The 12,429-nt window shown below is 28.4% G+C and overlaps 2 protein-coding genes across 3 annotated transcripts; one reads left to right on the top strand and one right to left on the bottom strand.

Moving 5' to 3' along the window:
* Positions 1 to 979: 979 nt before the first annotated feature.
* On the bottom strand, positions 980 to 4,469 carry LOC137814305 (glutathione gamma-glutamylcysteinyltransferase 1). Of its 2 annotated transcripts, XM_090303584.1 has the most exons (8): positions 4,281 to 4,469; positions 4,023 to 4,179; positions 3,490 to 3,728; positions 3,152 to 3,315; positions 2,898 to 2,949; positions 1,950 to 2,177; positions 1,360 to 1,857; positions 980 to 1,258 (listed from the first exon to the last, which is right to left on the bottom strand). In XM_090303584.1, the coding sequence occupies exons 1-8, from the start codon at positions 4,323 to 4,325 to the stop codon at positions 1,172 to 1,174; spliced, it is 1,470 nt and encodes a 489-aa protein (XP_090159710.1). In that variant the 5' UTR covers positions 4,326 to 4,469; the 3' UTR covers positions 980 to 1,171. The 2 variants fall into 2 exon arrangements, with proteins under 2 accessions (XP_090159710.1, XP_090159713.1); XM_090303587.1 differs by lacking the exons at positions 3,490 to 3,728; positions 4,023 to 4,179; positions 4,281 to 4,469 and having other exon boundaries at positions 3,192 to 3,318.
* Positions 4,470 to 10,797: 6,328 nt separating this feature from the next.
* Positions 10,798 to 12,271, top strand: LOC137816057 (uncharacterized). Its single transcript, XM_090298911.1, has 4 exons — positions 10,798 to 10,880; positions 11,064 to 11,170; positions 11,379 to 11,484; positions 11,771 to 12,271. The coding sequence occupies exons 1-4, from the start codon at positions 10,814 to 10,816 to the stop codon at positions 12,250 to 12,252; spliced, it is 762 nt and encodes a 253-aa protein (XP_090155037.1). The 5' UTR covers positions 10,798 to 10,813; the 3' UTR covers positions 12,253 to 12,271.
* Positions 12,272 to 12,429: the final 158 nt, after the last annotated feature.

Raw genomic sequence — 12,429 nt, 5'->3', positions numbered from 1 at the left:
TCAATAATTTGATTATATTAAAAGAATTTTTTATTATATTTAATAATAAATATATAAATAAATTATAATTGCATAAATTTTGAAACAAAAATATTAAAAGTGTGAGAAACTAAAAATATACTAACTTTATTTCTATTTGTCTTCTTATTTTAAAATCAATGTTCAAACTATTTTATATGATTAGAATCATTCATATAATCATGCTCAAACTTATTTTTTTTATCAAAATTGATTACATTTTTCAAACTTAATTATATATGATAATGATCATTCATATAATACAACACCTTAGTAATTTTTTACTTTTTAAAAGTCGTTAACAAATAAATTAAAGAATTCTAATTAGAGAGTTGATTTAGAAAAAAAATCTACATTAAAAATAATGAGTGATATCATTACTGTTTTCATCATTAGTGCTCATTGCATCCAAACCGCAGAACAAGCCGAGTATCGAATTTATTAAACAAACTCACATCCGAGTCAATTCTAGAGGAGAGTGAAAAGAGATACATGGAGAAACCGGAAAACAACAAAGGCATTGTGGTTGAGAGAAGTTGAAACCCTAAGCTCTACTAACAAACAAAATTCTTCATAAGTGGAGAACTCGTCAGTTCAAATTTGGAAAGACTCGCACTTTCTTCTTTTCTTTAATTTTTCCTAAAATAACTTTTTTTCTTTCAATAAATAATATTTTAGCGAATTTTATGTTTTTGAGGGAGCATAAATTAAAATTAATTGTTCAAACTACAAAATAAATAATAATAGTAGAAAATAAAATAGGATTCTATATAATAATAAATAGATAAAAAAAATGATGTTCCGAACATAATTATATCTCCGTAGCTACAAAAATTTCATACATTTCCGGTATTTTGTGTGCAAATTTATATAGAAACCACCTAATTTTTTAAAATATTTTCCCTCGTTTTTTTACTTCTCCTAAAACATACCAGTGTGTTCCCATTTCTCACTTTCAATGTACCAAAACCATTAACAAGGTTCATGTTATTAGGATTAGTGAATCCCTGGTAGAAAATAAAATCTTCAGTTGTCAAAAATAGGTGAACACCAACTTAAGTGACTCTACATTTGTATGGTATCTAAATTTAAGCTGTCAAGATTATGGAAAACTGGTTCGGCCTTGAGATGGATGATTGAAAAATGGGATATGCTAAGAGAGAGGAGCCCCAAGATCCTGATCAACCTTGCCCTCTTGACATCTCTTGAGAAGGTGAAGCTGACGTCTTAAGTGCAGAACCTGAAATGCAGAATTGTTAATAGTGAGTTGAAGTTGTTAGGAGGATAGAGTGCTGACGTGCAATGTAAAAAAAGTTATAAAACAAATGAAATATAACCTACCTCTTCTTGAAGCAAAGAGGGAAGGTTTTCAGTTGAAACCAGACCGTGTATTTCTGTCAAAAGCTGCTTATCTGTGATGCCAGCCCATGTTGTAGATGGTAAGGACAGTAGAAGCACTGTTAGCACATCAGTACTAGCTGGATGCATCCTCATATAATCACTGGGGCTAGAGCAACTGCTGCATAATTTCCTACATGATGAAGGAACCAACACATCAACCCCTTGCTCAGTGTTACCATTTACCACAGTCCCAGAAACCATTGTTATTGGCTTCTCATCTTCAGCTTTCAAGCGTTTCATACATGTTACTTGACACCTATACCCGGCAGGTGAGCAAGGCTTCCAAGCTAAAATTTCTGCTGCTGGGCAACAAACACTTGTAGCGATAACAGGTACCGCATCTTCATCATCTAATGATTCCCTGCTGCAAGAATTTGACAAAAAGGAAGCTACATGTTTGAAAAGGTCAGTCTCCTGTACCTGTTTCAATACCTCTTCCTGCATAACAAAAAAACTTATTAAAAGACTGTTGAGACCAAAATATAATATACAATGAATGAGAGAATTATGCAAGATTGGACATATTGAACCTTGATAGCAAGCCTTGCTTTCTCCTCTGCGCTTAAACTTGGACCACCATCCTCTCGCCTCCTGATCTCTGCAACCCACTTGATGAATTGTTCAGAACTAGATGGCAGTGACGAGACTATAATTGAAACAGCCTGGTGAACGTCTTTCACATCCACTGATTTCAATAGAAGAGGAACATCGTCCATTAGGAATTTTGCAATATTAATCCAACTCTCGTGTTTGCAGCTCTGTAAAATTCATACAACCCATTACAACATACACGATGAAAAACAGTGACAAACTAACAAACAAACACAAGATACATCCACCCACACCAATGTAAACAATGAAAAACACAAACATGACTCTCCACAAACACATGCTATACTACGCATGTAATTCCAGAATGCATAGGATTACTGAAGTGAGAAAACAAATGCATGAATTAAGATGAGTTAAGACAAACATGGCCAAACTACATGGTGCAAATTGACTTTTCCATCGTTTTGTATGAATCTGTACCACAAATAAAACATATGCTGCTAAACCTCATTCAACTATTGTATAATCCTTATTAGCATCTCTAATTGAACTAACAGAATTATTATAACAACATGAAAGTATCTTATTGGGTATTAGCAAATAAAACATTGTAATCATGGGTGTAAGATGACAAACATGGTATTTTATCCGTTTGAAAATGGAAATTGTAGTTTACTTCACAAGAAACAGAATTGCTGACAAAAAGATCATACAAACCAGAAATAAATCAACATGCCTGATCTTGAGAACAAGTTCCCCATATCACAGAAATTGAGAATTATAATGCACTACATTGGAGGAATGCATGTGCCTACATGCGTTCACAAATAAAGAAATTATCCAAAAAAATTAATGCACAAACCAGCATTGTTTACTATATCTGAAATGTGAAACCCTGAGTCATTACTTGTCAAAAAGATAAATACCAGAGTATAAAGCAATCCAGGTTCCCTGTGAGGCCTTGATACAAGCATGAACCTGAAACAGGTAAAAATGTTAAGCAAATCATTTAAGCTATGTAACGAAAAGAAAAAAGTGTTTTCTTACTGCTTAAATTGCTCCACTACAGTCCTGGCTAGACAATTTCTTATTGTCAACTTTCATTAACATCATAACAAATGGACTGTGATTAATCAGGTTTCAAGGTCAAAAGAAAATAGTATAAAATAAGAAAGTTTACCCTCTAGTACGTCCAGTAGCCTCGTCAACATAATTCATACCTTCCCAAAGAATTTTAAGAGGGATCCAATGTGGAGGATACTTAAATCGTGCAACATCCAAAACAAGTGCCATGTCTGTTCCAGCGTGATATCCTCCAATAGGAGAAAAGTGTCCTGTTCCAGTCTGTCATGAAAATAAAGTCAAGATTATGTAGAACTAAGAATATGGAACAAATCCTTGTTCCAAATTTCTTTTATAATGACTAATCAACATGATAAGTGATAAGAAATCAACCATCAAACTTGGAAAGTTTCATGTTTCCTATTACGTTAAAGTTCCACAAACCAGAGAACATACTTGCTTAAGGGCAGCTCTGTGGTATGAGGAGATCAGGTGACAGTCATCAGATATTGAACACTTGATGACATATTTACGAAAATCATCAATGCTGCAATGGCTAGCACGAAAGGAATCAACTTTAGCTCCAGCACATTGAGCCAAACACACGAGCTTCCCAAACGTGATGCCCTTAACTTTGACATTCTCTAGAGATTCACAACAGTCCAACATAGATTCATCAAACCATCTCCAAGGCCCTGCAGATAAAGAAGACAAAATCAGGATGGTAAAATCAAGGCATTACAATTGATTTAAGCCAGATTGATTCATAATTAGGACATGTTTACACAATTTTTTCACAAACTTTCTAGACTAAAAGAAGTGAGAAAAAAATAAAATAAAGAAACTTCCTGTTAACTAAAATTTGCTTTATATATAAGTTAAATAAATATCACTTTTATATAAGATCATATAGATTTCAAAAGTGTTTAAATTTTGTCCAATCAACTTAATCACATAGGTTTGGTTAGTGATAAAAGCATAAACAGTACCTTTCCACTTCCTGCCAGGATCAATGGCAAGAGCATTGAGGACCATGGACAAGCTAGCGAGACCGCAGAAAGCAGGTTCGGATTGTGTTTGGAAGTGGGAAACCAACTTATAAAAGCCTTCCATGGTTCCATTGTGAATGGCTTCAAGAAAAAGTTCCTGAAATTCAAGAATAAAGAAAAATTAAGTAAAAAGAGGATACCAGTAAAAAATTACCATGTTCACTCATTTTTATTATTGAGCTATGAGAGAAACCTTACCTTGTGAGGAAGCAAAATCGATTGGGAAAGACAAGAAAAAAGCATATACTCTTTCCAAAACCTAAGCACTAAAACTATTTTTCTCTGTTCAATGTTTGATTGAACAGGTTATTCTTTGATGATTTTAACAGAAAAAAAAAAATTATTTCTTTTTTTTTTGTTGCAGAGGTTCTTTGTTTTTCTTCCTTCATGAAATATTGAATGTGTTGTTACATTTTATGCAGCTCGGAATCATGCAACAGAAAATTCAAATTTAAAAAGTTATATCTATATTTTTATTCTTTTTAGTTTTTTTTTATAATTAGAAATTGGAAATGCTTTTAGAACTTTACAACTTTTTATTTACTTAGTTTTATTTCTTACAATAAAATTATAACAAAATACTTTTGTATAAAAAAACCTAAATATGATTTTATTTCTTATTTAATCTCTTAAAAAAATGTTCTGTTCGATTATAAGGAGGGAAAATTAATGAAAATATAAGGAAAGAAAAAAATAGACTGAAGGAATAATATGTTTATTTTTTTGAAAAAAAAAACATTAAAAAAAATAAATTATCATTCTAAAATAATGAATAAACTAATCAAATTAAATAATTGCACAATTATAAATTACACATGATTTAGAAAATATCAATTTTTATTACAACTTTCACTCTTTTATTCTTATATCAATTTCTTTATTATTTTCTTTACCACTAAATAAGGAAATGGTTTTTTCACTCATTTTGCTCGGTCAAAAAATTGAGTTAAAATTATTTTAAGTCTGAGATTACCTATTTTTGTTTTAATTTTTTATTCTGTAAAATAAATTCTTTAATTTTAATATTTCTAAAATCTAATTACTATTATTATATAAAATGAAAAAGTTATACCTAGTAGTATTTTGATAAAGATATGCAAGTAGTCAAAACAATTCACCAGGATCTTTTAAATATAGATGTGGGAATATTAAGATATTCTTTTTTTTATTTAAAAATTAAGTGATATTAAAAACAAATACGGAATATGAATAAACTAATTTTAAATTATAAAAAAAGTTATATTTTAAAACATAGTTTTATTTTTAAAAGTTTTAAAAAATAAAGTTTTAAAACACAATGACATTCTTGAGGTCTGATTTTGAAATGCACCCTCCAGTTATTGTTTTTAGTTAAAATCCTATTTTTAAATAAGACTCCATTTCTTTTAAAGAAAAAGAGAAACATAATTTCTATTATTTAAAAAGAAAATCATATTTTAAGCCACATTTTATTTTATTGAAATTTTTATTTTAAGATATAATTTTTACATTTAAAGTCATGTTTTAAAACACATATTACCTATTTATGTAGTTTTCTTAAAATCTAACCATTTTTATAAATAAATAAAAAACTGTATCAGTAAATTTGTCCAATACACATAAAAACAAATTAAAAAGAACAAGTACAAGAAAAATTGTACTTTCACAACAATACATGAAAAATATTCGTTTATAATTGTAATTTAATTAATATAAAATTAAAATTATTTTATTATAATAAGAAAAATTCTCTTATAATCTAATAGAAATTGTCAATATATCAACATTTAACATATCAATCTCACACAGATAATCAAATAAAATGATTATTAACTAGAGAGAAAGGTTTGAAGAATGAAGTACCTTCCCATCATCAGAAGAAAAATCAATTGCAGGAGGAGAAGCAAGTTGTCTTTTGTAAAATCCATTCATTTTTCTGGATGTAATTGGGAGAGTGAGAAACTAAGAAGGTTACCGTGAAAAAGAAGAGAGAAAAAAAAATATAATAGTTGTTATTTATGATTAGAATCACTAATATAATCTTACTATTTTTTTTAAGCAAATTTGTTTGCATAATTTTGTTCAGACTTAAATTATATATGATCATGACCATTAATTCTAATTAGAGAATGTGATAAAAAAAAACAAATCAAATTGTTTCTAACTACATAAAATATGAGAATACAGAGAGTTGATACACTAAAATAATAAGTGTTATTATTACTAATGGTGATTGCATTTAAATCACAAAAGAGGATTTGAGTATCGAGTCAATTCCCTAATTTTATATAGTTATGTCTATATTTTAACTTTTATAGTTTTAAAAAAATGAAATTTTATTGTTTTAATGACTCAATCCAAAAATTAATAACTTAGTTATCAATTTAAAAATAAAAATAAGAATCAAAACAAAATCTGATATATATAAAGTAATATATACTTATCGTGTATTTTTAGTATTATATTATCATCTTTATTTATATTACGGAAATTTTGTGTTTTTGTGAATCTGTATTTTTTATTTTTATTATTAATGTGTATCAGTATTTTTTTTATTTTGTTATTAATGTATATCTTTATTTATTATTATTATTAATTCATATTTTTTTATTTTTGTCATTGTTATGTATCTATATTTTTTATTTGTATCATTATTATATTATATATATATATATTTATTAAAATGAATTATAAATTCATAAAAAAAATTATTATTTTTTAATTTTTTAAATATCAAGCTGTATATTTGTATTTTTTAGTTTTATTATTATCAATGTGTATTTATATTTATTAAAATAAACTATAAATTCAATATTTTAATTTATTATAAATTTATGTGTATTTGTATTTTTTAAATATTAACATGTGTATTCGAATTTTGTATATCCATATTTTTTATTTGTATCACGTGTGTATTTTTGTTTATTAAAAATAACTATAATACATAATACAAAATTTATTTTTATTATGTTTTTAATGATATTTTTGATTTTTTTTTTGTTTTAAATGTAGTTTTTTAATGAAATGAATGATAACTTTAAAAAAAATTGAGTGCATATCATAGGTTCTAGATGTAGGAATTTATCTAATAATATAAGAAGAATGAATGCAATGAGTAGTTTATTTTAGTTAATTAATAGTAGTTATATTTGGTTTTTAGATAATATAATTAAAAATAATAATAAAAAGTCCAAGATAATAATAAAATAACAAAATAGTTAAAATAAATTAATAAAATAAAATATTAATAAAGATAAAATAAGAAAATTTTGTGTATATAAAAAATTGTTATAATGAAAATCTCGTTTATGTATGTACTGATATCCTCATAGCATGGAGCTGCCCGCCCTTATGTTCTCTGATTTGTGGAACATTAACTAATAGGAAACATGAAACTTTCCAAGTTTGATTATTGATTTCTTATCACCTATTATGCTCATTAGTCTCTATAAAAGAGATTTGGTACAATGATTTGGTGCATATTTTTAGTTCTACATGATACAAAATATGCACCAAATCATTGACTTTATTCTCATGAAGATTGGAACAGGTCACTTTTCTCCTCTCGATCCCTCTTAAAATTCTCTGGGAAGATATGAATTATGTCGACGAGGCTACTATACGAACCAGAGGGTAAGCTTTCTTTTATAAATATTGTTACATTTTATAAATAAATTTAAACTAACATATAATATAATTTTTCTAAAATATTATTAAAAAATATTTTTTTGAATAAAAAAAAATAAAATTGGTTTTTATTATTTAGAATTATTATTCCACTAAAAAAAATAATAAACAGAGATTGATTTAGAAAAAAATTATTATATTTATTAAAAATTAATGTTATTAGAAGTACGTACATTTTACTAAAGTTTACCCTGTTCCGGTCGTCTGCCGATATCCTTCAGTATAACACCACCACGTCACCTCCTAAAATAATTTTCAAATTCAATTTCATAGTTGGCAAATACATAGAATATACAAATTAACAATATAGTATAAAATCAATAGATAGTAGAATGACATTAATAACCACAAAGAAATGTTTGAAGCATGCAACTTTGCCATCTTCGGGAGTAAAATCAACTCCAGGAGGTGAAGGAAGTGGTTATTTGTAAAATCCACTCATTTTGTTTGGTGTGATAACCCTTATCCAATAAAGAAGATACCCAAAACATCACATTAACTCCAAAATCCTCACTTTCAACCAGAAAACCCCTGTATTATTCCTTCCTCTGCATATTTCCTTCTTAAACCCCCAATTCCATAATAAGTCCCTTGTACCTATTTTCTCACTTACAAAACATGATAAGAAATACCTTTCCCAACTTTCATACATATATGAATTTCATATACAATTAATACCTTCCCGAATCAACACGGGAAACATTAACTCAGCATAATATCTTAAAACTAGCAGAAAAAAAATAAAACAAGTTATTCAAAAGATTTTAAACATAAAATTGGAAACAAAGATCAATAAGAGAATGAGAAAGATAAAGTTATTACTTTGTGTTTTAATCACAATCAAGATTTGAGTTGTGCCATCTTCAAGATTACCTCAACATTAATAACCCTTTGTTTGAACATAACACAATTTCTGTCCCATATATGTCATACTATTACAAATCACATTACCTCCAACACTGATTCTCTGCTTTTTATTCAACATGGAGAGAAAATTGCTCAAAATGCTTGAAAAAATTATGTTGGACTCTCCGAAGAGCTACCCACCTAAGGCAAGAAATCCAAACTTCCTAAGCAATATCACACCCCAAAAATAAATGACCCGCAAATTCTTCTACTTGTGAGCAACGGAAACATGATACTTGTTATATTGATCCCTTTATAGATACTTGTTATATTGATCCCTTTATAAATAAGTGTATTCCTTGTAGTAACTTTGTCTAATATTACCCACATGCTAGAGTCAAAGCATTAGGAGTTGCTTTCACAAACCAAAAGTACTAAGAAATTATGGTTTCCACCAATGGTTGTTTTCCTTAAACGTATGTAGGATGAACTCATTATGTGCCTTCAAAATGACCTCTTTTAAATTAAAGTTGTTAGGACATACGATTTCTAAATGTTTTGTGACACATGACTTTGTCACTAAAACCATAATTATTATTGACAAATACGAATTGAGTTGAATGACAAATTTGAAGCCAAAATCGTTTTTATGAGACACAATTTTTTTACAACAAAATCATTTCATTTAAACACGATTTATCCATAAAGTTTTCTTTTATTAATAAAAAATAAATTAAAATAAAATAAACATTTAAGAGGTGATCAACCTCTTATACAAAAGATAATCTCAATAAAAATCCATGATTTATTCTTTTAGGTATTAACTCACATCAAGGAAAGCAAACCCTTACATCAGATAATAAAACATGTTCTTCCAATTTAAATGTGAAAGAGCTACATTACTCCTAACTTCCCTCATTTCTCTGCAGAATGGTTACCACCACTTACCCATGAACTTACTATTTTAAAAATCTGACATTTTGATCCTATCAACGAAAAATGCACTAATTTAGTAAATTTTCCTATAATATTGATTCTTATATTGAGGCAAATCTTAAAACTTATTCTGATCAGAACGGTTATATAATATCATAAAACATGGAAACTAAGATGACACAGATTTCTCAATTACAGTGGGTGTTAGTGATTTTATTATAAAAATCTCGTTTATTAATTAGTGAAACAAAGTAAAGTTTTATATGCATAAATAAATTAAGGAGCATGTTTCTAGTTAACGTTTCTAACTAACTTAATGAGAGGTATTAAGATCTGGATAGCATGATAAAAAATAAGTATGATTAATAAAAAAATTAATATATTTCTAGGTATAACATTGATAATTTTTATTATTATTTAATATTTATATTTATATTTTATTTTAATGTTGGTCATGTTGTTCTCTTTATTTTAATTTTGTTCTATTTATTAATTAAACCATGAGTCACTTATTATCAATTTATCCTCACAATACTTATTTTTCATATAAAAATTATTTAGTTTTTGTCATTTTAATTCTCATACAATAACTTAATAATAATTTTAAGTAATGATGTTCTTGGTTTAAATCAACTTAAAAAAAATTTATAGTATATTAATATAGTTAAAAACATGCCACTCAAATTGAAACTATGATATAAAAAGTAAATAATAAATTGAAAATAACAAATAAATCATTTCATAATTATATTTTCCTTTCAAATATTCTCATTCACGCCTGAAATTTCGATAAGCTTCTGATTTTGATTAAAGGGAAAACCAACAAGTAAACTATCGCCACAGAATTAACCAAAGTAAAAATGGGTGTGCTTTTAAACAGAATCCATTTCTGCATTCATCCCTTTTCTCTTAATAGACTCTTCCAATTACACCTTTGTGGTCACAACCTGCCACAAGTTTTTGAGACAAATTTATGCAAATGACATTAAAATCCTAAACCATGCTTTCAGGTTCTGAGTATCAAGAAAAAAATGTTAAAATATAAAGCCTTATCCTCATTGATGGTTTCTGTATGAACATTTATTAAAATCAGGCTTTTCAGGGAGAACTTTACTACATGAGATGTGGATAACCCTCATCACTGAAATCCCTTTTAAAAGTCATATTTGTGGTATAAATTCAACATTTTGAATTATTTATCTTCCAGGTTTTTGTGAAGTCTAAGTAAAGCTGAATTCATATTACTTGTTTGAAGAAAATTGAAGGCATAAGATTTGTTCAACATGTCCAACAACAACAACAAGGTGAAGGGTCTCCTAAAAGGCCTAAGATTCATTTCTCAGATATTCGGTACGTGCATGCATGGCATTGCTCTTTCTTTCCCTCATTGTAATTAATTTCTAATTGTACTTTTAACATGTTAATTATTTTATCCATTAACATTCTCAAATATATATAAAAGTTGAAGAAAGATGATGATGATGATGATGATTAATTAAAGGAATAATACTCTTATATATGTGCTCTTTGCAGATAATGACAAAGATTCAGACATTGAGATTGGTCAGCCCACAGATGTAAAGCATGTAGCACATATTGGATGGAATGGTCATGATCCCTCTGAAAACAATCCCTCCTGGGTAATTCTTTATTTTTCCCAAAAAAGTTAACTGTTAATTAATGAACATTAATACATTCAATTAACTACTCAATTACTCTTTGTACGAACGCAATATTGTAAAACTGGTTTTGTTAACCTTGTTTTGAGAGAGAGAAATATTAATTAATAATGTATGTAATTTTGCATCATTTTAAGAAGCCATTGGAGCATGACTTCACTTGTTTCAGATGAACGAGTTTAAATCTGTCCCAGGGAATGCATCTGCATCTCCAAATCATAAAGAAGACATTCATAGCAATGAATCCAATAGTTCATTGCAAAGGAACTCTGCAGGTACATAATATAATATTGGGTTTCCAATGTTTTGGGCTAAGAGGTGTGTCTTGTTTCATTTAGATGAAATGAGTGAATGACATACATATATATACACTAACTATTTACCAATCCAACTTGTTTGTGTGACCTTTTCATAACAGAACATGGATGGTGATTCATAAAATGCTTGTTTTGTCGTTTGCATATGTGTAGATATCATACGTAAAAATAGAAAAAGTTGATCCAGATTTCTACAAGATAGTAATATAAATATTGAAATGTAGTTGTTATAAATGTTGCTAAGCAGATTTAATGGAAAGAAGTTCAAGATCTGTGAAAAGTCAAGGGTGTGATGATGCGAGGCACTCAATCGACTTGGCTAAATCTAAACGACAATCACATTCAATGGGGACTGTGAGAGAGTCTCAGACGAAGGAAAGATCAGACAGACCAAGACGTACAAAAAGGTCAGCAAAATATTCACAACCAAATGATTCATGTAATGCATCCAAAGACACCGACCAAGACATGCACACGGGTGATTCCCTCCAACAAGACAGTGATTTGGCGCCTAAAAAAACACGTCCCAAGATGTTAAAAGATGGTTCCAATGTTGGTGGTGGCTCAGCCAGAACAAGATCAAAAGCAAAGTCTAAGGATTCCCAACACGAAGGCCATGGTAGACGTAGTTGCTCCAAATTAACTCACAAGCAGGAGTCTATTGAAGAAGATGGACATTTTGAGAGAGAGTCTAGAGAAAGTACACTAAATAGTAACCTAAATTAGAGGAGTTTTGTTTATATACCAGGTTGCTTATTGAGTAGTTAAGGATTGAATTTAGAACCCTCACCAAATTCTAATGTATCTTTTTAGAATACTGGTGGTGATGTGTTTACTCAGTTATCGATGATTTTTTATGTACAGATATTTTTACAAGCTATTTATGCAATTAATGTACTTAGT

Source organism: Phaseolus vulgaris, chromosome 1 (genome assembly GCF_051622355.1).
Source record: "Phaseolus vulgaris cultivar YP4 chromosome 1, ASM5162235v1, whole genome shotgun sequence".
Classification (NCBI taxonomy): Eukaryota; Viridiplantae; Streptophyta; class Magnoliopsida; order Fabales; family Fabaceae; genus Phaseolus; species Phaseolus vulgaris.
This window is presented reverse-complemented; position numbering and strand designations above follow the sequence as displayed.

Excerpts from the sequence above, each read along its gene's own strand:
- LOC137814305 (XM_090303584.1), bottom strand. The coding sequence starts at position 4,325 with ATGCTTTTTTCTTGTCTTTCCCAATCGATTTTGCTTCCTCACAAG. Across the intron at positions 3,316-3,489 it reads ACAGAGCTGCCCTTAAGCAA|ACTGGAACAGGACACTTTTC; the intron begins GTATGTTCTCTG and ends TTTTCATGACAG. Across the intron at positions 1,858-1,949 it reads AAGCAAGGCTTGCTATCAAG|GAAGAGGTATTGAAACAGGT; the intron begins GTTCAATATGTC and ends TTTGTTATGCAG.
- LOC137816057 (XM_090298911.1), top strand. The coding sequence starts at position 10,814 with ATGTCCAACAACAACAACAAGGTGAAGGGTCTCCTAAAAGGCCTAAGA. Across the intron at positions 10,881-11,063 it reads ATTCATTTCTCAGATATTCG|ATAATGACAAAGATTCAGAC; the intron begins GTACGTGCATGC and ends TGCTCTTTGCAG. Across the intron at positions 11,171-11,378 it reads CTGAAAACAATCCCTCCTGG|ATGAACGAGTTTAAATCTGT; the intron begins GTAATTCTTTAT and ends CACTTGTTTCAG.